Here is a 25,203-nt window from a genome sequence, read left to right on the forward strand (position 1 = left end):
ATATGTCAGTCAATCCTTGAATCAAATGAATCAGCTACGGATGGACCACAATTTAAAAACACAAAAAGAAACACAAAAAACCCACTAAAAACCAAAATAATCATACAGCTGAAGACTTCATTTACCTTTTTCTCCATCTGAAATAAGATCTCTTTCTCCTTTCTGAACAATTGTCAAATTCCCCATGGCTTGACTGAGCCGTAACACACATCCATGGTGATCATTGCTATCCACAGGATCTCTAAGCTATAATACAAGAATTCCATACAGAATTACTCATTTTAACATTAATGCAAAACCAAACAATTTAAGTCTATGAAAAAAGATTTATTATTCAGTCTTTCTATACTTTTTATATTCTTTCCATTCATCCAAAAAAGAAAACTGTTTCAAAAGCGTCTCTTTTTTGATTGCTTTAAAGATGTGCCAAGCAATGATCCAGTGTGGTCATGACAACTATCACATGCAGATTTACTTATCCCCAGGATGCTTTTTACATAGATAAGGAACAATATGAAAGTGTTTGATTCATTTTTCAAAAAATATACGTTGATATTGTAACAAATACATACTTATGTATCACCAAAAAATTAATCAGCAGCTCACCATAGCTTCATAAAGTCTGCTAAACTCCATATAGTTTGGAGTAAGAATCGCTCGCTGGTAACCTTGAATAAGAGAGGGCTGTTGGGAAATGAGCCACAATCCATCCTGCACAAGACAATTAAAAAAAAAATTATTTCATAGCTTTTTAAATGTCAGACAAATAAATGGTATGAAAAAAAATACTTACAGCATCAATGACAATCGGAATTCCTTTGACCTTGGCTTTTTCTATAATACCCTGCAAGAAATGCAAATGATTGTAAGACGCTTGGTATGTTAACTCCCAAAAGATCTAAATGAAATTCAGCAGTTTATTTCAGTCTAAAAAATGCTGCCTAAGGAGTCTGGTCATATAGATCACCATTTCAAAGAAAGAATTAAAAACATGGCTAGAGTATGATAGAAGACACTTCCATATCAAATTTGTGCATTTTACAGACAGCTGATATCTTCTAATTGCTAGCAATGCAAAATTAGGAGAAGGTCTTAAAGATAAGCTGTGCTGTTTCTGGTTCACATCTAACGAGCAGCAATGGAATCCTGCAAGTGAAGCTAGGATATTATTTGTGTTGATGTGTGAATGAGAAAACAATCCAACTCACACTCTCATAGCTGTATCAGCTCCACAATGCTAATAAGTAAAATGCAGGAAAGAAAAGGAAGATGACGACAACTAAATACATTCAGGAAATGTATCTACTGAGCAAGACTGTGCTAAGTTTAGTCACTTTTCTGACTATAACCACATTGTAATACGACTATGTTAATAACATATGTTGTGTGACAAGAAAGACATGAGATGCGCAGTTTCACTTATAAAATGGAGATTTTACACTAACAGAATGAATTTAAAAACAAACAGGAATGGTGGCCTTTTATTTGCAAAGTTTCTTGCAACAAGTACATACCAGTCCAGAAATAAACTGTCTCTCTGTCCCCTCATAACTGAAAGGCAGCAGTGATTAATAAAAACTTTTACAATGTTGTTTGTCATTGGCTTGTGTACTGACGCTTGAGGGTTTAGATCTTTTCCCCTCTATATAACATTACAGTGGATGTTATCCATCTAAATGTCTAATCATTTTTTTAACCCTAAGCTTGAGTTTAGGTGATATCACATGGCCATGAGCTCCACAGACTAACTATATACAGTAAAATCTGTGTTATCGGGCACTTTATCAACCGGAAAGCTCTATTAATCGGCATTTCTAATATCTCCCAATACAGATCTTCAATCTAGTAACCAGGACTAGTCTATTGCCCTGGAGGTTATGCAATTGCACATTCTGCACTTCACTTTTATGCAAAAGAGGCAGAAGACAAGTAAGCAAGCTGGTATCAGGAATTTATTCAAAAAAGCAGCTTCCAGGGTGTGTCATAGGGTCATTACAGATTCAGCCCAATCTCCTACACCTTCTACATCAACAGTGATAACTGATGTTGGTAATGATGACCCTGAGGCATTGCAAGATCCTGAAGTGCCTTCTGAATCATCAACGATTAAATTATGTTCAGTATAGTTTTAGTGTTAAGTGTATTTTTAGTGATCTGGGTGTACGCTATGCGCTGCCCATAGTGATATGTAGTGTCATAAGATAACCTACTGTATAGAAAATTTCACCTGTATACACCCAAGTGCTTTAAGAAACCAACCACACTGCAGTGCAGTACTACTACTGGATTGGTGAGTAATTGTATACTACTTTATACTTTATTCACTTACTGCATTCTAATTCTTTGAAAATTGGTATTCCATTGGTAAGCATAACTCTTAGTTAACCGGAATTTTTGACTAACTGGCAACTACCATTCCCCTAACACGCCAGATGGCAAAGCTTTACTGTATTGTGTAAAAAAAATATTTTTTTATCAGTTTTAAATTCACCAAATGTACTCTGTTCTTGCATTATGACGGAGAGCAAATAAGAGTGTCCAATCTGTCTTGTCTATCATCATCACTCCCTTAACCGCTTTGGTCGTTGGGGCACCATCATTGATAAGCAATCAACCGTCTCCCCCCTGACGATTGTGTGTCAGTATTTGAATCTCCGCAAAGTCCATTCCTGTCCACTCTTTTATGTTGTCAATCCATCTCTTCTTCAGTCTACCTCTTCTTCTCTCTCCCTGTACTGTCCCTTGGAGGATGATCTTGGATAGGCCAGATGATCTTGTTACATGGCCGTAACACTTCCGCTTGCGCTTCTTCATGGTCGTCAGGAGGTCTTCATATGACCAGAGCATTGGGTGATGATGTTGTGGACCTCTTCATTAGTGACGTGGTCGAAGTAGGAGATGCCCTGGGTTTTACAAAAGTATCTCATCTCTACTACCTGTATTTTCCATTCAAGTTCTGCTGTAAGGATCCATGTCTCTCACACATACATAAAAATGGAGATGACCGGTGCGTGCAGCAGTTTCAGTTTGGATTCCAGAGAGATCTTCTTGTTCCTCCAAACTGGCTTTAGCTTTGCCACTGTTGTTGCTGTTTGTGCAGTTCTTGCCAGAATTTCTGCCTTTGATCCTTGCCCCTAAATACTTGAACTGTTTCACTGTCTCCAGCTCTTGTCCACTGACAGTGATATATGAGCTGATCCCGTCATCAGCTTGGTTTTCTCTGCACTGATTTCTATACCGTATTTTGTGGAGGTTTCATCCAATCATTTCACAAGGTTGGCAAGTTCATCTTCGCTACCTACCAGGCCGTCAATGTCATCAACAAACCAAAGATTTGAGATTGTTCACCCCCCCAATGCTGATTGTGCACGTGTGATCTTCCAAGGCATGAGTCATTATGCGCTCCAAGTACATGTTGAACAGCGTGGCAGCCTTGGTACGAAACCACTCTCCTATTGTGCCACTGACGAGAACTGCACTGCTGGCCTTGGCATAGAGTTGTTTAATGGTAAGAATAAGCTTATGACCAACATTGTACTTCTTCATGGTTGCCCAGAGAGCTTCATGCCATACTCTGTTACACGCCTTCTTGAAGTGAACAAAGATGTGGTAGATGTCCTGGTGGTGTTGTAAGTACTTCTCACATAGAAAACGGAGACTGAAAATCTGTTCTGTGGTACTTCTTCCAGCACGAAAACCAGCCTGTTCTTCAGCGATGATATTCTCCGCTTGTGACTTCAATCTGTTCAATATGACTTTCAACATCACTTTGCTGGGATGGCTAATTAAGCTTATAGTTCGATTGCCTTTCTTTGGCAGATGGAGGTTAGTGACTGTGTCCATGTGGAGGGCCACTCACTGGTCTACCAGATCTTGTTGCAGATCTTGGTGAGTACATCTATTACTATTTCTCCTCCGAATTTCATCAGTTCGGCTGGGATGTTGTCAATACCTGTAGCCTTTCCGTTCTTGGGTGATTTCACAGCTGTCTCCACTTCTTCCCGCAGTATTGGAAAGTAATCCTCTGCTGTTGAATCTGGGCTGTCTAGAACACTAGCATCTCCATTTGTATGGTGATTGTATAGATCAAAGCAGTAATGTGTCCACCTATTGATGACGTTGCCATATTTGGGGTTGGGAAGGAATTTTCCTCCAGGGCAGATTGGCAGAGGCTCTGGGGGGTTTTCGCCTTCCTCTGCAGCATGGGGCACCGGTCCTTTGCTGGAGGATTCTCTGCACCTTGAAGTCTTTAAGCCACAAGTTGAGGACTTCAATAGCTCAGGGGTTTGTTACAGGAGTGGGTGGGTGAGATTCTGTGGCCTGCGTTGTGCAGGAGGTCAGACTAGAAGATCATAATGGTCCCTTCTGACCTTAAAAAGTCTAGGAGTCTATGTCCTTTTCTTCTGTAAGACTGTTCCCTTCTTTGTCTTGAATTGCATTAACATTGGTCCATTTTTCCTTCGTCAGATCTTTTACAATCTGGAAGACTCATTTGCTATTTTTATTATTGATATGCTCTTCATTTTTAGAGCATTCTTTTTCTATCCATATCTCCTTGGCCACCTTCATTGCCTTCTTGATCTTTCTGCCAATCGCTCTGTATTTTACAGCTCCCTCAGTGCTGTTCTTGTCTCTCGAGTTCTCTTTTAATGTCACACATTTGTAGTATTTCATTTGTGACCCAAGGTTTTATCTTCTTATGGTGTTTCCCCAAGAACGTCCATTGCTGCCTCATTCATTACAGTGCTGAAATTGTTGGTCATTGTTTCTACGTCTTCTTCTAGAGCAAACAATGGAGCAAATTTTCCACCGATCATTGCTTGGAATGACCCTGCAATGCTTCAGTCTAAGTCTTTCGAAGTCCAACTTGATTCTGATGAACTTTGGCCTAACAATTTTCCTTAGCTGCAGCCAAAAGTTTAGCATCACAAGGTTGTGATCACTTCCAACATCAGCACCGGGGAAGCTCCTTGTTTTAGCTCTGTTGATCCAAGAATGAAATCGGTTTTGCACATGATGTAGTTGATCTGACTGTGATGTAAACCATCAAGTGCATGCCACATTGATCGTCTGGATGCTTTATGTACTCAATAATGTGTTTACAAGAACCAGATTGTTATAGCTGGGAAACTCCAAAAGTCTCAGTCCTCTTTCATTGGTTACCGCATTACAGAAAGGGCCACAATAATCTTGCCAATCTGCCTGTGCGTCAGTGCCCACTTTAGCATTCCAATCTCCCTGTACAATCAAGATATCTTTCTTGTGTACCTTATCAATTATATCTTGGAGCAGATTACAAAAATCTTCAATTTGCTCATCCGTTTTAGTCTGTTGTAGGGGCGTAGACTTGTACCACTCTGATATTGAATGGTACTGCCTTTAGACAGATGGAAATAAGCCTGCTGGATATTGGGTAGCATCTTAATACTGAATTCTTGATATCCTTATGCACAAGAAATTCTACGCCATTGACATGTTTGTCCTCTCCACTGTAAGAGAGTACATGGCCTTCTTCCGTTAGTGCTTCTCCAAAGTTCTTCCATCTGACCTCAGAGATTCCTAGGAGGTGCCAAGTGTATTGTTTCATTTCGTACGTGAGTTTTCAACCTCCCTATTTGTCTCAATGTCCTTACATTCCATGTGGCTATGGTAATGTTATCTCTTCCACGGCTCATCTTTATTGGGGTTACACCAGTAGTATACTTGTCGCTTCCACCCTGGTGGGAGACGGTTGGCGTGGTCATTATTAACCCAGGCTGCAACCAATCCGGTATGGACATGGCTGACTTGCTCATCATTTGGTGTGTCTTAGGCAAATTTCTAACCTGGTGGAGCCTATCCCTCTCCAGGCAGCCCCCTTTTAGTTGCCTCTTATGACATGCAGGAGGAGCAGTGGGGCTTATTCTGTCCCCGAACCCACAGGGGGTATATTGGTCTATACTATTTGTTATTTCATATAGATCTATTATGTGCTCACAAGCTCATTTCTTCACCACACTGAACAGTTCTAACCTTTCCATTCTTCTAACCATTTTCTCTGATGGTCTTTGGACCCCATCTACTTCTGCTACTGCTGAGGTGACTAGAACTGAACACAGTGCCCATTCTTTGCATAGCCTAACACTTGGTTTTTTGTTTGACTGCTGCTGTGTATCAAACAGATGTTTTGAGGGAGCAGTCCACAGTAACACCCAGAGGCTTTTCTTGAATGCTTACAGTCAATTTAGAACCCAATTACGCCTATAAGAAGTTCAAATTAGTCCTTCCAACATGTTTAACCTTCAATTTGTTAAGGATTAATTTCAATACGCTCTCATACTGTTCATTTACCTTTTTTTAGGACCCAACAAAGTTCTTCAATCTAAATAATTTTGTACCATTTACAAATTTTTACCGCCACACTATTCACCAACTCTTGTAGATCATTAGTGGCTATATTTAACAGTGGCTCTAGTATGGAGCCTTGGGACACCCCTCCCCCCAATTTTCTAAAATATATGCTCAAGTTCAAGCAGGAATTAATTCAGAAAAGTTCTATTGTCTGTGTTCCAGAACAGACAGTCACGGTGATCCCTTCTGGCTCTATAATCTATGAATTAATCTTTTGGATATTGAAAACTGACTATGTATTCCTACTTTTTGCTTTCTTTCAAAGGCTTTATAAAAGTACAAATGAAACATACCAACATGCTTTCCATTATCTAGTATTTTGCTGAGACACACAACATTCTAGTAGATTTGCACAGCATGATTTTCCTTTACAGAAGTCATGCTGGTTTTGTCCTTCTATCATGTGCATTTACAATTATATTTGGTTGCTTTAATCAGTTCACTTGGAAATAAATGTTTTGTTTAATTCCCAGGACCAACCCTAACATTTTTAGAATATAGCAACATCATTTACTGCAATCTGGTATTGTAGCTAGTTTTACATAGATTGTGTATTTTTGCTAGTATCTCAGCAACTTCATTCTTAAGCTTCTTCAGTTTCCCCGGGATGATCACCATTCAAACATGGTGACTTGCTACTGCTAACCTAATCATCATTTGTTCCAGAATCTCATCTTTTGACACCTCAATATTTTGACAGTACCTCATTCCTATTACCTGAAAAATTAGATATAGGGTAGACACCTCCCCAAAATATTCTGCAGAGAAGACTGATGCAAAGGTACCCAACAGAAGAGAAAGTTACTCACCTTGCAGTAGCTGAAGTTCTTCGAGATGTGTGTCCCTGTGGTGCTCCACTCCAGGTGATGGTGCATCCCGGCGTTGTTGATCTGAGTTCTTCGGTAGCAGTGCCTGGTCAGGACGCACGCGCTCAGCTGCTGTCTCGCGGTCTCGTTAGAGTTTGCCTGAGCACATGCGTCCCGCACCCCCCTCAGTTCCTTCTCTACCGTGGAGAAGTCAGAGTAATACTCCAAAGGAGAGAGGAGGAGGGCGGGGAGTGGAGCACCCACAGGGGGACACATTTCGATGAACCTCAGCTACTGCAAGGTGAGTAACTTTCTTTTCTTCTTCGAGTGCTGTCCCTGTGGGTGCTCCACTCCAGGTGAATGTGGAGCAGTACCCACTATGGCTGGTGGGACTTTGGAGTTGCGGTAGTGAGTACTGTAGACAGTACTGTATGGCCTACTATGGCATCTGCCGTGGTATCCTGCATGACAGCATAGTGTTTGGTAAGTGTGTGTTCAGATGACCACGTGGCCACCTTACAGATATCAGGAATGGGTACGTTATGGAGGAAGGCAACGGATGTTGACATAGCTCGAGCAGAATGAGTTCTGATGCCTTTGGGTAGTTGAGCATTCTGAATGTGGTAAAAGGATGTGATGCAGTCAGAGATCCACTTGGAAAGGCGTTGCTTAGAGATAGCCACACCCTTCGATCTCTTGGTAGTGGAGACAAATAGTCGCGAGGACTTACAAAATGATTTAGTCCTGTCTAAATAGGAGGCAATTGCTCGTCTGACGTCGAGGGTATGCAGAGTCGCCTCGTGCGGAGTCTCATGAGGTTTGGGATAGAATGTAGGTAAGTATATTGGTTGGTTAAGGTGGAAGGTGGACACCACCTTAGGGAGAAATTTAGGGTGTGGTCGCAGGGTAATTTTGTCTTTAGAAAAGGTTGTGTAGGGAGGGTAAGCCATCAGGGCGCTTATTTCCCCTACTCTCCTTGCTGATGTTATAGCAACCAAGAAAGCTACCTTCATGGACATGTGAAGAAGAGATGAGGTAGCTAAAGGCTCGAATGGAGGTTTCATAAGATCGCAAAGAACAAGGTTGAGATTTCATGCAGCTGCTGATGGATAAATCTCAGAGTAGAGATTTTGTAGGCCCGTGAGAGAGCGTTTTATGGTGGGGTGGGCAAAGAGCGAATAGCCATCTAGCGAATCATGGAAGGTGGTGAGGGCTGCGAGGTGTACTCTGATGGAGCTGAGCAAGAGTCCATCCTGTTTTAGTTTCAAAAGGTAGTCTAGGATGTTCGGGGGAGTCACAGTCTGGGGTATTAAGTGTTTATTTGAGCACCACAGGGAGAAGCGCTTCCACTTCTGCAGGTAAGTTTTACGAGTGGAGTCTTTTCTACTATGCAGGAGGACATATCGGACTTGCTCAGAACATGCTAGTTCATGGGTCTGGAACCATGAAGGAACCATGCTGTCAGGTGGAGTTTCTGGAGCTGAGGGTGAAGAAGCCATCCGTTGTCCTGAGAAAGCAGATCTGGTCTGTTGGGGAGAGTCTGTGGATTACGGGCGGACATGTGGAGCAGGTAAGGATACCATGTCTGTCTTGGACAAACTGGGGCAATAAGTATGACCAGGGCCTTGTCGTCTCTGATCTTGCGCAGGACTCTGTATCAGAGGGATCAGTGGAAAGGCATACATGAGAGAGTTGTTCCACGGGATGAGGAACGCGTCTTCTAGGGATGCAGTCCCAAATCCCGCTCTGGAGCAAAATAGGTGGCATTTGCAATTCTGGGTTGTGGCAAAGAGGTCTATTGACAGGGTGCCCCAGTCGGAGAAGAGCTATTGTAGTATCGCGGGGTGCAATTCCCATTCGTGTTCTATGGAGAAGTGTCTGCTGAGTACGTCGGCTGTAGTGTTGTGATAGCCTGGTAGGTATGAAGCAATAATTTGTATGTGGTGTTGTATGCACCAAATTCCACAACCGGATGGCCTCCATACATAGGGAGTGTGATCATGCTCCCTTGTCTGCTGATGTAAAACATACATGCTATATTGTCTGTTGGGACCTGGATAGATTTGTTCTTTATGAGGGGAAGAAAGTAAAGGCAGGCTTGTTTCACTGCTCTGAGCTCTAGAAGATTTATGTGTAGACGCGTCTCTGGCGCGGACCAGTGGCCTTGTGCCATGCGTCCCCCCAGATGCACTCCCCAACTGATCAGGGAAGCGTCCGTGGTAAGCATGAGCGTGGGGGATTGTTGGAAGGGAACGCCCATGCAAAGGTTCTCTGGTCTTGTCCACCATTGTAGGGAAGCTAGTACGTTCGCTGGAGGAGTTAGCAGCATGCAGAGGCTGTGCCTGCTGGGTTTGTAGTTGGGAATTGAGCCAGCCCTGAAGACATCTCATGTGCAGCCTGGCATACTTGACCATGAAGGTGGCAGCTGCCATGTGGCCAAGGAGCTGTAGGCAAATTTTTGCCTGTATCCTGGGACGAACAGAGAGCGTGCATATGAAATGTATGATAGCAAGGAATCTGTTGTGTGGGAGTGAGGCTCTGGTTCGACTTGAGTCCAGGTGAGCTCCAATGGATTCGATCTGCTGTGTAGGTGTCAGAGTGGATTTCTGGATGTTTATTTGCAGGCCTAAACTGTGGGAAATCGAGATGGCGAAATGGGTAGCTTGTAGCGTCTTGTCGTATGAGTTGCCTTTGATGAGGCAATCGTCTAGGTAGGGGAAAAGTATGAGTATGATCCCGTGTCTGCGGAGGTGGGCCACGACTATGGCTAGGGTCTTGGAGCATACTCTCGGAGCTGTGGAGAGTCCGAAAGGGAGTACCCTGTATTGGAAATGGTCATGTCCGATTGTGAATCATAGGAAGCGTCTGTGGGCTGGATGAAGGATATATGAAAATAAGCATCCTGTAGGTCGAGGGCTGTGAACCAGTCCCCTTGTTCCAGCACAGGTATTATTGTGCCCAGTGTGACCATCTTGAATTTCTGTACCCTTACAAATTTGTTCAGTCGGCGTAGGTCTAGTACAGGCCTCCATCCCCCAGTCTTTTTCTGGGTCAGAAAGTAGTGGGAGTAGAACCCTTTTCCTCGATGTTGTGTCAGCACAGGTTCCACTGCATCTAGCTGTAGAAGATGATCCACTTCTTCGCAAAGTAGGTGCTCATGAGAGGAGTCCCTGAAGAGGGACAGGGAAGGGGGGAGGGTAGGATATAAAAGGGATAAAGTAAGCGGACTGAACTATTTCCAGGACCCAAAGGTCCTGTGTAATCTGCTGCCAGACCTGGTGGAAAACCTGGAGGCGGTGGCCAAATGGGCAAGTAGATGGTGGAGTCAAGGGGTGGTTGTGCAGACCCTCGACCAATGCTTCAAAATTGTTGTGTATTTCCCAATGGGTGGGAGGTAGCTGTTTGCGCTTGATTCTGTCTGCGCCTAGGAGGTCTAGGGCGATTCCTGGGCATATCGTATGGTCTGAGCTGAGGCCGGTGATACTGTTGTGTGCGTGACCTCTGATAAGGTTGACAACTTTGTCTCCTGGGAAGGGTGGGTAGATGCCCAGGGTGAGCAGGGTCACTCTAGAGTCTTTCATGGTGTGAAGGACTTTGTCGGTTTTCTTGGCAAAGAGTTTATCTTTATCAAAGGGGAGGTCCTCCACCTTGGTCTGCAGGTCTTTGGGAATACCGGATGCAGAAAGCCAGGAAGATCTGCACATAACCACTGCAGTTGCAGTAGTGCGGCTGCTGTGTCCGCCATGTCTAGAGATGCTTGTATGGCCATTCTGGAGACCAATTGGCCCTCGACGAGGACTGACGTAAAGTCTGCTCTCCTGTCCTCTGGGATATGGGAGGTAAAATCAAAGAGTTTATTGTAATTATCGAAGTCGTGGCTTGCAAGTAGGGCGGAATAGTTTGCAATTCTGAATTGCAGAGTAGAGGAGGTATATACCTTGCGGCCCAAGACGTCAAGGCGTTTGAGGTCCTTGTCTTGTGGGGTGGGCCGGTAGTGCGGCTGTTTCGTTCTGTGTGTCGCTGCATCCACTACAAGAGAATTTGGCTGTGGATGAGAGAATAAGAAGTCTATGTCCTTAGCAGGAACATATTATTTACGTTCAGCCTTTTTGCAAGTTGGTAAGATAGAGGCTGGGGTCTGCCAGAGAGTGTCAGCTGGTTCTAGGAGTGCGTCATTTATGGGAAGCGCGATCTTTGAGGGCGCAGAGGGTTGGAGGATTTTGAGGAGTCTGTGTTGTGTCTCCTGGACCTCTTCTGAAGGGATGTCTTGGCTGAGTGCCACCCTCTTGAAAAGTTCCTGGAATTGTTTAGAGTCGTCCACATTCTGTGGAGGCGGAGGCATGAGGGTTCCGTCTGGAGCTGATGGAGAGTTAGGAGTTGATGAATCAGGGTATGGTCCATAGCCCATCTCTTCAGAGTGGGGGTTCAGGTGCTCTAGAAGTAGACGGAGCTGGAGATAGAGGCGCAGAAGGAGCGTGTGGTCTGGTGGAAGAAGCATGAGGGCGAGTGGCAGTAGGAGCTGGCCAAGGGTACCAGTGAGGCCAAGGCATCGTATAAGAAAAGTTAGGTGCCGCCCATGGGGGGGGGCGAAGTAGGGAAACTGAGGCTGGTGGTTGTGAGCCATGACCTGAGGTGCAAAAGGTTCCGGTGGAGGAGGAGAGGCAGGTGGGGAGAACTCCGGCTGCTGCTGCGTATCAGGCTCGCTGTCAGTAAAGGTAGCCAGTTCAGGTGGGGAGAGCGGCTGGTCAAAGGGTGAGCGCGCTGTCAGCACCTGGTCTATTTTCAGTGCCGAGGGGAGCGGTGCCGAGGAGACCTTCCTGGTACAGGAGGTCGGGTCCCTGCCTCTGCGCTCCCCAGGAGCCATGGCTGAGGTGCTGGGATGGTTGGAGGCACCTGCCTTCGGCGCTGTCAGCTCTGAGGGTCAGGATCTCGTGACAAGAACTTTTACCCTTGTGAAAGTCTCAGCACGGAGACAGTCGGGCTTCCTGCCTCTTTGCCTGAGAGGGTGAAGCCGCACTCCCAATTGGTCTGGACCTGGCTGGGGAGCGTGAGGGAGAGGATTTGCCATTGCCCGTCTCCAGAGGCGGCTGCAGGGATTTCTGCATGAGAAGCATTTTCAGCCGCAGGTCCCTGTCATGACGAGCCCTGGTTTTGAGGCTCGTGCAGTGGACACACTTTGCAGGGACGTGTGTCTCGCCGAGGCACTTCACACAACATGAGTATCCATCGGACCTAGGTATAGAGTCCTGACAGGAAGCACATTTCTTGAATCCTGAAGCCCCTGGCATTATTGCACTAGGAATGCCGGGGAGTGTCTCAGCGGGAGACAAACGAAGAAAAAAGGTGGGGTTTTTTGTTTTTGTTTTTTAAACTAAATAACTATTCTAAAGGAAGGGAAACAACTGGGATGTTACTAACTATTTCTATGTTTTTTGCAATTGTTTCCGTCAGAAACCAGGGAAGAGAATCAGCACTGCCCAGCGTCCTGTCTTCAGTCGAGGACAGTTGAGAAGGAACTGAGGGGCGGAAACATCTTCAAGAAAAACTCTTCAGATTTACACATTTAAACCAGTGTTCCCAAGAGATTTTTATTGTTGTAGATTGAGGTTCAGCAGCAAACAACAACAAGGTAATTTTCTATAACACCCCCTGGGTCAGAAGCACCTACTCTGAGCCCTGGTCTACACTACGAGTTTAGGTCGACTTTAGCAGGGTTAAATCGAATTAAGCCTGGACACGTCCACACGACGAAGCCCTTTCTTTCGACTTAAAGGGCCCTTTAAACCGGTTTCTTTACTCCACCTCCGACGAGGGGATTAGCGATAAAATCGGCCTTAGCAGGTCGGAATTGGGGTAGTGTGGATGGAATTCGACGTTATTGGCCTCCGGGAGCTATCCCACAGTGCTTCATTGTGACCGCTCTGGACAGCACTCTCAACTCAGATGCACTGACCAGGTAGACAGGAAAAGCCCCGCGAACGTTTGAATTTCATTTCCTGTTTGCTCAGCGTGGAGAGCACAGGTGACCACGCAGAGCTCATCAGCACAGGTAACCGTGATGGAGTCCCAGGATCGCAAAAGAGCTCCATCATGGACCGAACGGGAGGTACGGGATCTGCTCGCCATATGGGGAGATGAATCAGTGCTAGCTGAACTCCGTAGCAGTAAACGAAATGGCAAAATATTAGAAAAGGTCTCCAAGGCCATGAAGGACAGAGGCCATAACAGGGACGCACAGCAGTGCCGCGTGAAAATTAAGGAGCTAAGGCAAGCCTACCACAAAGCCAGAGAAGCAAACGGAAGGTCCGGGGCAGAGCCGCAAACATGCCGCTTCTACGCGGAGCTGCATGCCATTCTAGGGGGTGCAGCCACCACTACCCCAACCGTGTGCTATGACTCCCTCACTGGAGAAACACACAGGGAAGCGGGTTCGGGGTACGAGGAAGATGAGGATGGAGATAATGTAGATAGCTCACAGCAGCAAGGAAGCGGAGAAACCGGTTTCCCCAACAGCCAGGATATGTTTATCACCCTGGACCTGGAACCAGTAACCCCCGAACTCACCCAAGGCGTGCTCCCAGACCCTGAGGGCACACAGGGGACCTCTGGTGAGTGTACCTTTGTAAATATTACACATGGTTTAAAAGCAAGCGTGTTTAATGATTAATGATTAATTTGCCCTGGCAATCACGGCCAGTACAGCTACTGGAAAAGTCTGTTAACGTGTATGGGGATGGAGCGGAAATCCTCCAGGGACATCTCCAGAAAGCTCTCCTTCATGTACTCCCAAAGCCTTTGCAAAAGGTTTCTGGGGAGGGCTGCCTTATCCCGTCCGCCATGGTAGGACACTTCACCACGCCAGGCCAGTAGCACGTAGTCTGGAATCATTGCATAACAAAGCATGGCAGCGTATGGTACCGCTGTTTGCTGGCATGCAGACAACATCCATTCCTTATCGCTCTTTGTTATCCTCAGGAGAGTGATATCATTCACGGTCACCTGGTTGAAATGGGGTGATTTTATTAAGGGGACATTTTATTCAGAGGTGCCCCTTCCTGCTCTGCTGAACAGAAATGTTCCCTGCTGTTAGCCACGCGGTGGGGGGAGGGGTGAAGTGATCATCCCAGAGAATTCGGTGTGTGGGGGGGAGGGGGGTTAGTTGGGTTTGTGCTGCATGTTAACCCGGAAACCGCAGCCCCTCCTTTTACATTGCAAACCCATTTTAAATGGCCAACCCAATGGGTGCTTGATATGGGAAATGAGGGCGCTGCTGTTTGAAACCATTCCCACATGTTAAGAAAGTTAAAAAAGCCAAAAGACTGTGGCTTACCATGGCTGCCTGCAAGCCGAAATCTGTTGCCTGGCACTGCGTGAGTGATCTCTCACACCAAACCGGCAGGCCCTCAATATAAGAGGAAAAATGCGACCTTGTAACGAAAGCACGTGCTGTGTAATGTGAACAGCAAAATTTAACGTGAAAGAGTGTACCCATTGTTCTCTAAAATGTGTCTTTTTTAACCACCTCTCCCTTCTCCTCCACCAGCTGCAAATCTTTCTCCTTCACAGAGGCTAGTGAAGATTAGAAGGAGAAAACGGCAGACGCGGGATGATATGTTCACGGAGCTCCAGATGTCCTCCCACGCTGACAGAGCACAGCAGAATGCGTGGAGGCAGTCAATGTCAGACTACAGAAAAGCACAGTATGAACGAGAGGAGAGGTGGCAGGCTGAATTGCGGGATGAGCAGAGCAAGTGGCGGGCTGAAGAGGATAGGTGGCGTCAGCTTGCAGACAGAAGGCAAGAGTCGATGCTCCGGCTGCTGGAGCATCAAACTGATATGCTCCAGCGTATGGTTGAGCTGCAGGAAAGGCAGCAAGAGCAGAGACCGCCGTTGCAGCCCCTGTGTAACCAACAGCCCTCCTCCCCAAGTTCCATAGCCTCCTCACCCAGACGCCCAAGAACACGGTGGGGGGGCCTCCGGCCACCCAGACACTGCACCCCAGATGATTGCCCAAGCATCAGAAGGCTGGCCTTCAGTAAGAGTTAAAGTTTTAAACTGCAGTGTGTCCTTTTCCTTCCCTCCTCCCCCACCCATCCCGGGCTACCTTGGCAATTATCCCCCTAATTGTGATGAATTAATAAAGAACGCATGAATGTGAAGTAACAATGACTTTATTGCCTCTGCAAGCGGTGCTCGAAGGGGGGAGGGAAGGGTGGGGTGGTTGGTTTACAGGGAAGTAGAGTGAAGCGGGTGGGGGGGGGCAGAGGGTTCATCAAGGAGAAACAAAACAGAAGTTTCACACCGTGGCCTGGCCAGTCACAAAACTCGTTTTCAAAGCTTCTCTGATGCGCACCGCGCCCTGCTGTGCTCTTCTAACCGCCCTGGTGTCTGGCTGCGCATAATCAGCGGCCAGGCGATTTGCCTCAACCTCCCACCCCGCCATAAATGTCTCCCCCTTACTCTCACAGATATTGTGGAGCGCACAGCAAGCAGCAATAACAATGGGGATATTCTTTTCGCTGAGGTCTGAGCGAGTCAGTAAGCTGCGCCAGCGCGCTTTTAAACATCCAAATGCACATTCCACCACCATTCGGCACTTGCTCAGCCTGTAGTTGAACAGGTCCTGACTCCTGTCCAGGCTGCCTGTGTACGGCTTCATGAGCCATGGCATTAAGGGGTAGGCTGGGTCCCCAAGGATCACGATAGGCATTTCAACATCCCCAACGGTTATTTTCTGGTCCGGGAAGAAAGTCCCTTCCTCCAGCTTTCGAAACAGACCAGAGTGCCTGAAGACGCGAGCATCATGTACCTTTCCCGGCCATCCCACGTTGATGTTGGTGAAACGTCCCTTGTGATCCACCAGGGCTTGCAGCAGCATTGAAAAGTACCCCTTGCGGTTTATGTACTCGGTGGCTTGGTGCTCCGGTGACAAGATAGGGATATGGGTTCCGTCTATCGCCCCACCACAGTTTGGGAATCCCATTGCAGCAAAGCCATCCACTATGGCCTGCACATTTCCCAGAGTCACTAACCTTGATATCACCAGGTCTTTCATTGCCCTGGCAACTTGGATCACAGCAGCCCCCACAGTAGATTTGCCCACTCCAAATTGATTCCCGACTGACCGGTAGCTGTCTGGTGTTGCAAGCTTCCACAGGGCTATCGCCACTCGCTTCTCAACTGTGAGGGCTGCTCTCATCCTGGTATTCTGGCGCTTCAGGGCAGGGGAAAGCAAGTCAGAAAGTTCCATGAAAGTGCCCTTACGCATGCGGAAGTTTCGCAGCCACTGGGAATCGTCCCACACCTGCAGCACGATGCGGTCCCACCAGTCTGTGCTTGTTTCCCGGGCCCAGAATCGGCGTTCCACGGCATTAACCTGCCCCAGTAACACCATGATTTCCACATTGCTGGGGCCTGTGCCTTGTGAGAGGTCTATGTCCATGTCAATTTCCTCATCACTCTCGTCGCCGCGCTGCAATCACCTCCTCGGCTGGTCCTGGTTTTGCTTTGGCATGTCCTGGCTCTGCATATACTCCAGGACAATGCGCGTGGTGTTCATAGTGCTCATAATTGCTGCGGTGATCTGAGCGGGCTCCATGATCCCAGTGCTAGCTATGGCGTCTGGTCTGAAAAAAGGCGCGAAACTAGTATCTGACGGACGGAGGGAGGGAGGGGTGAGTGACGACATGGCGTACAGGTACAGGAAATTAAAATCAACAAAAGGTGGCTGTGCATCAGGGAGAAACACAAACAACTGTCACACAGAATGGCCCCCCAAAGATTGAACTCAAAACCCTGGGTTTAGCAGGCCGTTGATTTCACAGAGGGAGGGGGAAGCAAATGAATACAGAACAAATCTATTTTTTACATCTTAAGCTGGCAGACGACGGTGCAGCATGACTGATAGCCCTCGGCATCTTCTGGGTGCTTGGCAGAAGATACTGGGCGCTTGGCAGAAAATAGCATACTACGATTGATAGCCATCATCATCGTCAAGACTGTTCGCTAGGACTGAGCATGTCTGCCCAGGTGCCCATGATTGACAGCCACTGCAATACGATGACGATGGATACCAATCGTAATATACCATCTTCTACCAAAAGGCAAGGGGCTGCTGCTGTGTAGCAATGCAGCCCCACGTCTGCCAGCCCCACGTCTGCCAGCACCCAGATCGCCCTCGGCCTCTTCTGGCTGCTTAGCAGAAAATACTGGGCGTTTGGCAGAAAATGGCATACTACGACTGATAGCCATCATCGTCATTGTGAAGGCAGCAGAATATGACTGGGGGGACTGGAGGACATACGGAGTTCCAGCCACTGCTGTACGACGACGACGGTTACCAGTCGTAATACACCATCTACTGCCAAAAGGCAAGGGGCTGGTGCAATGCAGCCCTACGGCTGCCAGCACCCAGATCGCCCATGAAGGCTACCAGTCATGCTGCACCGTCTACTGCCAAAAGGCAGTTAGCTGCTGCTGCTGTGTAGCAATGCAGTATCACGTCTGCCGGCACCCAGATGACATATGGTGACGGTGAGCTGAGCGGGCTCCATGCTTTCCGTGGTATGTTGTCTGCACAGGTAACCCAGGTAAAAAGGCGCCAATCTATTGTCTGCCGTTGCTCTGACGGAGGGGGAGGGGCCTGACGACATGTACCCAGAACCCCCCCGCGACACTGTTTTGCATCATTCAGGCATTGGGATCTCAACCCAGAATTCCAATGGGCGGCGGAGACTGCGGGAACTGTGGGATAGCTACCCATAGTGCAGTGCTCCGGAAGTCGACGCTAGCCTCGGTACTGTGGATGCGGTCCGCCGACTAGAGCACTTAGAGCATTTTATGTGGGGACACACACAATCGGCTGTATACAACCGATTTCTATAAAATCGGCTTCTATAAATTCGACCTAATTTCGTAGTGTAGACATACCCTGAGAAGAACCTATGTAAAGATGGCATCTTCTTGATCAACAGATCTGCTCCTTTCGTTTTACCTGCTGCCTTTAATAACAAAGTAGATTGTACTCCTTTTTATTTCTGTTAAACTTGTAGAGCAAACAAATGGCGAATAAGTAAAGTACTTTATTCTACCTTATGCACCAAAAATAGAATTACTATGTTCCAACAACACTAACACTTGTGCAAACCCACTGAAGGCTATGGAGTGGCACGTGTGCTGAGGGCTTGATTTGGCTTGCAGAACCTTTAATAGTGGTTAAGATTTAAAAGACAGAAAGAATGAACCCAGCTTGACTGCAGGGATACATCAACGCTGCAATAAAAGACCACAGCTGGCCTTGGTCATTTGACTCAGGCTCACGGGACTTGGGCTGCAGGGCTAAAAATTGCAATGTAAACATTCATGCTCAGGCTGGAGCCTGGGCTCTGAGACCGCACAAGGAAGGAGGGTCTCGGAGCCTGAGCTTCAGCCCAAGCCCCACCCCCAGCCTGAATCTCTACACGTGTCAGCAACTTAGGTGTTACCCTGGATTTGAGGGGTGTGTACGCCAGAATATTATCAAGCCAACTGCAACCATGTTATGTGCATTCAGCCACTTTTAATTAATAAAAGAGAACACCATGAAGTTAAGGGTTATTGGAAAGCAGGCTTTTAGAGGCAAAGTCAAAACTAGCTGGCAGTTTCTGTTAATCAGAATGGGAGGAGGGGAAAGAAAAGTAAACAAATGAGACTGAAAACCTTGGTGATTGGAAGACCTTAAGTCTGGGCCCCTCTGATATTAAAGGTTTATTGGAAGTTAGGAGAAATGATAGCTCATAGTGACCCCCTGCTGGGTTATGTGTTTTGTAAAAATTAGTTATAAAAAGACAAGATAATAGAGTGTAATTTGGAGCAGTCCTCTGAAGCCATCTTGAAAGACTTTTTCCTGTCACCTTTTCTCCCCCCCCCCAGCGGTTGAGCAACTAGTCACTGCAAACCTGCTGTTAATTACTCACTATTGTTCCAGATGCTAGGTAAGTATCTGGGATGTTCTAAAACTATTGCTTAACTCTGTGTGTGCTGAAATCAAATAAACTGAAGTTTTAGATCGAGCACGCTTACTTGCAGTAATCTTTTATCAGACAAAATTGCTGTGTTCCCATTGATTTACTCCTGATACCGCCTGGAGTGAAAAAGTTAAGTTACTTGTGCTGGGGGGGTCTGAAAATCCTAGGTAACAGAGGCATCCATTTTATGAAAATATTTGCCCTTCTGTATATGAACGTATTAATACAATTCAAACTGAAAGCTAGTTGAGAGATTTAATTTTAACATGTACAGAATGCATTAAAAAATTTACCATCACCCTTGTAGTTTAAAGGGGGGGGAAGGAGAGTGGCCTTTGGCAGAGGAAAAAAGAAATCTTAACGTGATTTGGGAAAAATTAAAAAAGCAGAAACACGTAATCACTGAAACTAACAAAAACTGGAGAAACTGCATATAAATTACTCCCCAGTTTTCTTTTGCTCAGGAAACAAATATAGGCAAGACCTACCTCTAAGTTTCTCTCTGAATTCAAAAAGAATCCTTTGCCAGTGCACTTGCTTGGAATTCGCAATTAAGAGCTTTCACAGTACAGGGCAACTGCCCCTGTATTCCCCTCAATAGTTCAGCAAGGGCAACAACTCTTGGCTTCCAGCTCCCCAGCTGTTGCCTCTTTTGGGTCTCTCTCCCTTCTGACCAGGATATTCCCAGGCTGAACAGTTGCCTTTCCTTTACTGTGTCATTCCCAGTCAGGTTGTCCTAGGACACCTGCTTCTTTTCTCTTCAGAGATGGGTAGCAGAGTGTTTGCTACAAATGCAAGTTACCACACAACTCTTTGTAAGCAAGCATACTTTATAAGGAACAAAGCATTATAGAGAAAACATAACAACTGAAGTACTTACACGGCATGTTAATACGTTTACTAGAGTTCATCCCAACTCTGACATGGGCTCTGGCAAGTGCAGTCTTTTAATTTCATTGGGTGACCCCAGGTTCTTGTTTTATGTGAAGGGGTAAATAACACTTCCTTATTCACTTTTTCCACACTCTGTGATTTTATAGACCTCTATCATAGCCCCCTCCCCTTACTCATCTCTTTTCCAAGATGAACAGTCATTTCCCAGTCTTTTTAATTTCTCCTAATATGGAAGCTGTTCCATATCCTTAATCATTTTTGTTGCCCTTCTCTGTACTTTTTTCCAATTCTAATATATCTTTTTTTGAGATGGGGCAACCAAAACAGCAGACAGTATTCAAGGTGTGGGCGTACCATGGTTTTATATAGTGGCATTGTGATATTTACTGTCTTATCTATTCCTTTCCTTATAGTTCCTAACATGAGAAATAAGAAGCCTGAATTTATTAGTATCTTAGATCACTCAGATACACCTCTACCCCGATATAACACGAATTCGGATATAACGCGGTAAAGCAGTACTCCCGGGGGGAGGAGGGGGCTGCGCGCTCCGGCGGATCAAAGCAAGTTCAATAGAATGCAGTTTCACCTATAACGCAGTAAGATTTTTTGGCTCCCGAGAACAGCGTTATATCGGGTTAGAGGTGTACTATGGAGATGTTCATACACTACAGATAAGATCAGAGTTAAGACAGATGGATAGAGCCCTAAGCCCTCCACTCTCTCACGAGAGAGGAGCAGATCTTACAGCCCTCTTCTTTCCCATCTTCACTGCCAGTCAAAGAAAGATATAAGGGATACTTACAAACCTACATCCCATTCCTATATGCATAAGGCAGCTTGCCTAGACTAGCCAAAAATATTGTAAAAGAAAAGGATATACAAAAACCCACCCTTCAATACAAATTTAAATGGCCAATTGCTGTAGTTGCTTTTTCCCCTTGGGAGAAAAAAAAGTTACAAAAGTTACATTTACCACTGAAGCAAACAGACTGCACCTATCTCTAGCACAGAGATGATGGAAACACCAGGCCTCGCTAAGTAAGTGACTGGGATTCACCTGCCCTGACTACACTCACATACTGAAGCCTCAGGTGAATACAATATTTAAACAAATCCAAATAAGCAACACAAAAGGGGATTGAGAAGTAGGCCCTTTCTACCCTGTACTGACCCAGAAAAAACACACACAAAAAATGGCTCCTGGAGTTGATGTGCTTTTGTACAGTGCCCAGCAGAATGGAGCCCGTATCCGGATAGGCTTTGTCTTCTCTGCTAAAAAAAGTGCATATTTCACCTCAGGGTAACTAATGTGCCTGAGCTATCCCCATGGTTAAAACACAGTGAAGACAAGAGATTTTAGTTTTACCACAAGGTAAGCTTGCCAAGGTCAACCCTATACCCTTGCCTGAAGTTGGGGTTGACTAGCTGACCACATGGCGAAACTAAAGCACCTTATCGTCACTGTGTTATTACCTCAGGGATAGCATATGTATGTTAGTTACCCTGAGGTAAAACACACACCTTTCTTATCAGTGAAGACAAGGCTATAGAAGCCTCTTCTACAATACAAATCAGCTGGTCAAAATATTTAGACCAAATTTTTTTTTACCTTCAATTTCAACCAAGTTTTGGACTTTTCATTGAAAATTCTAAACTTTTTGTTTTGCTTTTCAAAAATTTGAAATAAAAATTTCAAATGGAAATGGAACATTACCATCATTTTGTTTTAGTTTTTTGTTGAAAAACAAACTTCTCATAAAAAAGTAAACATTATTAATGAAAAATTGTTTTGTTCTAAGTTTTTCACAGAAATAAAATTGGATTTTTTGACCAGCTCTATAAATAAAGAGAACCCCCCACCTGTTAGCACACTGGGACAGTGGGGGCACAGGGCATGGTGTCTTTTCACTAATATAGCCTCTATACATCATCAAATAATTTTTAAAAATAAACAGAAGATGAGTCACAGCTTCAATGCAGAAATCCCCAAAAAATCACTCTTTCTCCATCACATTCAGGATACTTTAACCTTCTGATTTAAGTGTTTCTTGAATCTACTGTTTTGTAAATTCCACGTTTAGATGTCAAGATCTCTGAAAAACCTAGCAATCCAACTTTTTGTTACCGTCACTGATTAGCCCAGCATTTCGCTTCACCAAAATGTTCTGTATTGTACATGCAGCTTCCGGCATTAGACTGAAACATTAACTTTGGTGTGTTGACATATGACAGCAATAACTGTGTAATAGATTGTTCCTGTCTGTGTAGAGAGATATTTAAATACCCTTTTTTTAAACTTTTCACCAAGATATGAAACAAGCAAGAATATTGCTTCAACTAGAATAGGAAGTTTATATTTATTTATTATATTGAATAGCAACTCTTCCAATGTGTGGGTACACATTTGCTTACTGATATTGTTCTTGGCAAAAAGTTTTCAAACCTGGGTGCCTAAAGCGAGTTGAAGCTTAAGCATTTCAATGATTATTTTTGATCATTTCCATTTTGGTGGTGAATCTGTTAAAAAAAAAGAGGGGGGGGGTGGAGAGGAGGTTGGGGACAACATTTTCTAACACAGGTGCCTAAAGTTAGGAGCCTAAATAGGGAGTTAGGTGCTTAACTTTAGACACCTGCATTAGCAAATGTTGGCCTTCGTTTTTACAGATTTACCATCAAAATGAGTGATCAAAATAACCACCTGGATGAATGAGCTTCAAGCCTCACTCCGAGTTTCTGATGGTGAAAATACAACTTAGGGCTTGTCTATATGGCAAGCTAGCAGCAAGTCAAAGGATGAATCCACAGTGTACAAGTTTGCCTCCCATTTGAAAGGGGAGTACATCCAAGTGTACTTCGTAACTGTTACTGTGTGGTAGCAGAGTCCATACAGTGAGTTAATGTGCAGCGGTCTAGCGCGCTGTAGATTCTCACTGTGGCTTGCCATGCACCAACTTGCCACGTAGACAAGCCCTAAGATCTATGACCCTCACCACAAAGGCTAGGCAACTGCTAGTTTTAACTTTTCTCTTTAAATTATAGTTACTCACATTTAGCGACCAACAGATCTTAACTACTACCAGTCATAACAAAAAGAAATCATTTATAGAAAGTTCATTTGAAGGCAGTTTGGTTCACTTATAGCCAGTAATTCTATTACAGATGTTGTTTTCAAACTATATTTTAATGGCTCCATTAAGACTATTACACAATAACCCCACTGAAAAATATTCATTTAGCCGCACAAAAGCTGCAAACTTGGTTTATAAAATTCAGTAACAAAGATGTAGAGCAAAATACTAGAGTATACATTACCTTAGCATTCTCAAGTAGTACGTCATCTCTACCTAAACCAGGTCCTATGACAACTGAATGCAGTCGCGGCAACCACTTTTCCACTTCATGAACAGCATTAGGACTGTCACTAAGTAGAAAAAACAAGTACAAAGCATTTACTTTCAACACAATCAAATCTAAAATCTAGGGTCTCCCATGTACACCTGAGGTTAGCCAAACATTACTGCTATCATGCAGGTTTTTGCCCCCTAGTAAAATAAACAGATTTTTGTTTTGTTGAAAGTTTGTTTGTTTTTATTTTACTGGGGAGAGGAGACTTGGGAACAATTCTGGGCCTGAGCCTGAGGGCTCTCTGAGGAGTTAACACAGGCCCCAGTCTTGCAATTAGATTTGTGCAGGCAGATTCTGATCCCACAAGGAATCCTGTTCACTTGAACAGGATGCCACACAGATCCACCCTCATGGATCTACTTGCACAATCAATGCCTTAATTAGGAGTTCTAGAGAGCAGGATCTTTATGCCCAAACACCCAGCTATTTCATTAGTTAAAAGGACTGGTGTTCTCTGATCTATATAGAGCACAGACTCCCCTCAAATCACTACCTAAAACTGTAAATAAACCTTTGAAAAATAGATTTGTGGTAAATGATGCGTCTATTTACTTATCCTTCACCTTTCCAAAGGTAAGGTTCACTTACTGACATTACTGTACGCCTCTACTGTAAACAAGTCAAACAAGTGGAGTTCTACAAAATTCTGATTTGAGTTTTAAACTATGCCAGTATGAGGAACTTGGCAAACTACAGTATAAAGGTAAGTGCCATTGGAGAAATAATAGATTCCCATTAGATTAGTACACGAGGCCTTGTGTATACTAGAAAAATGCAGTTGTTTAATGAAACTGATTTAACAGTTGAGCTAGTTCAACTTGCGCAAACCCCAATACAGCTGTATCAATACATTACCAACTTAAGAAAGGGCTAAACATGTTTAAATACAGCTAGGATTATGGGTTTGCACTGGTTTAAGTAGACTGATTTTTACATCTATTTAGTTAAAACAGTGCATCTTTCTATATTGGAAAAAGCCTTAGAGATGGAAGAGATCTCTTAGACCTAATCATTCTCCCTATAGAATTGTTCCCTACGATACATGCTGTATTTCCCACAGGAATATGAAGGTTACTTACCTGTAACAGAGTTCTTTCAGAGGGACTCTGCATATTCACACTACTGGGGATGTGCCAGTGGATACACCTCAGGAAAACCTGCTCAGAGCAATGCCAAATGAGAGCATCACGTACCCCACCACCACTCCCCTCTGCGTTCTGGAACATTCCAAGGCTGACGCTATGAAAGGGGGCTTGACGCCCTCTGCCACCTCTGTTCCCTCCACTTCCTCTTCAGACTCAGGGAGATTCTGAGAAAGAGGAGGTGGTGTGCAGGGAGTGTGACAACGCAGAGTCCATCTCAAAGAATTCTCATTACAGGTAATTAATCTTCATTTCTTCTTTTAGTATCCTCTGGATATTCCCACTCATGAGATAGTTTGATAAGCAGCACCTCCTGTAAGGAAGGTATGATTTGGGGTCCTAACTGAATAGGGATCAAAGTAACACTCTTCCAAATTGCGCATTCCATTGAGATGCTAAGTCTAGGGAGTAGTGTTTTGTAAGTGTACAGAGCTCCATGTTGCAGCTCGACAGATCTTCGCAATTTGAACATGTCTAAGGCGTGCTACGAAGGCTGCCATTGCTCTAGTAGAGTGTAATCTAACCCCCCAGGGGGATGGAATGGATATTAGTTCATAG

The 25,203-nt window shown here is 44.9% G+C and overlaps 1 protein-coding gene across 5 annotated transcripts in view; it reads right to left on the reverse strand.

The window, feature by feature from the left end:
- Positions 1 to 25,203, reverse strand: part of NAXD (NAD(P)HX dehydratase) — an 82,201-nt gene that overhangs the window by 26,220 nt on the left and 30,778 nt on the right. For all 5 annotated transcript variants that reach the window (XM_065407498.1, XM_065407481.1, XM_065407490.1 and 2 more), the window contains 4 exons: positions 23,411 to 23,519; positions 794 to 844; positions 607 to 711; positions 126 to 246 (listed from right to left, as the gene is read on the reverse strand). In XM_065407498.1, the coding sequence (XP_065263570.1) occupies positions 126 to 246; positions 607 to 711; positions 794 to 844; positions 23,411 to 23,519 (386 nt within the window). The remainder of the gene's footprint in view (positions 1 to 125; positions 247 to 606; positions 712 to 793; positions 845 to 23,410; positions 23,520 to 25,203) is intronic.

The sequence above is a fragment of the Emys orbicularis genome, chromosome 1, assembly GCF_028017835.1.
Source record: "Emys orbicularis isolate rEmyOrb1 chromosome 1, rEmyOrb1.hap1, whole genome shotgun sequence".
Classification (NCBI taxonomy): Eukaryota; Metazoa; Chordata; order Testudines; family Emydidae; genus Emys; species Emys orbicularis.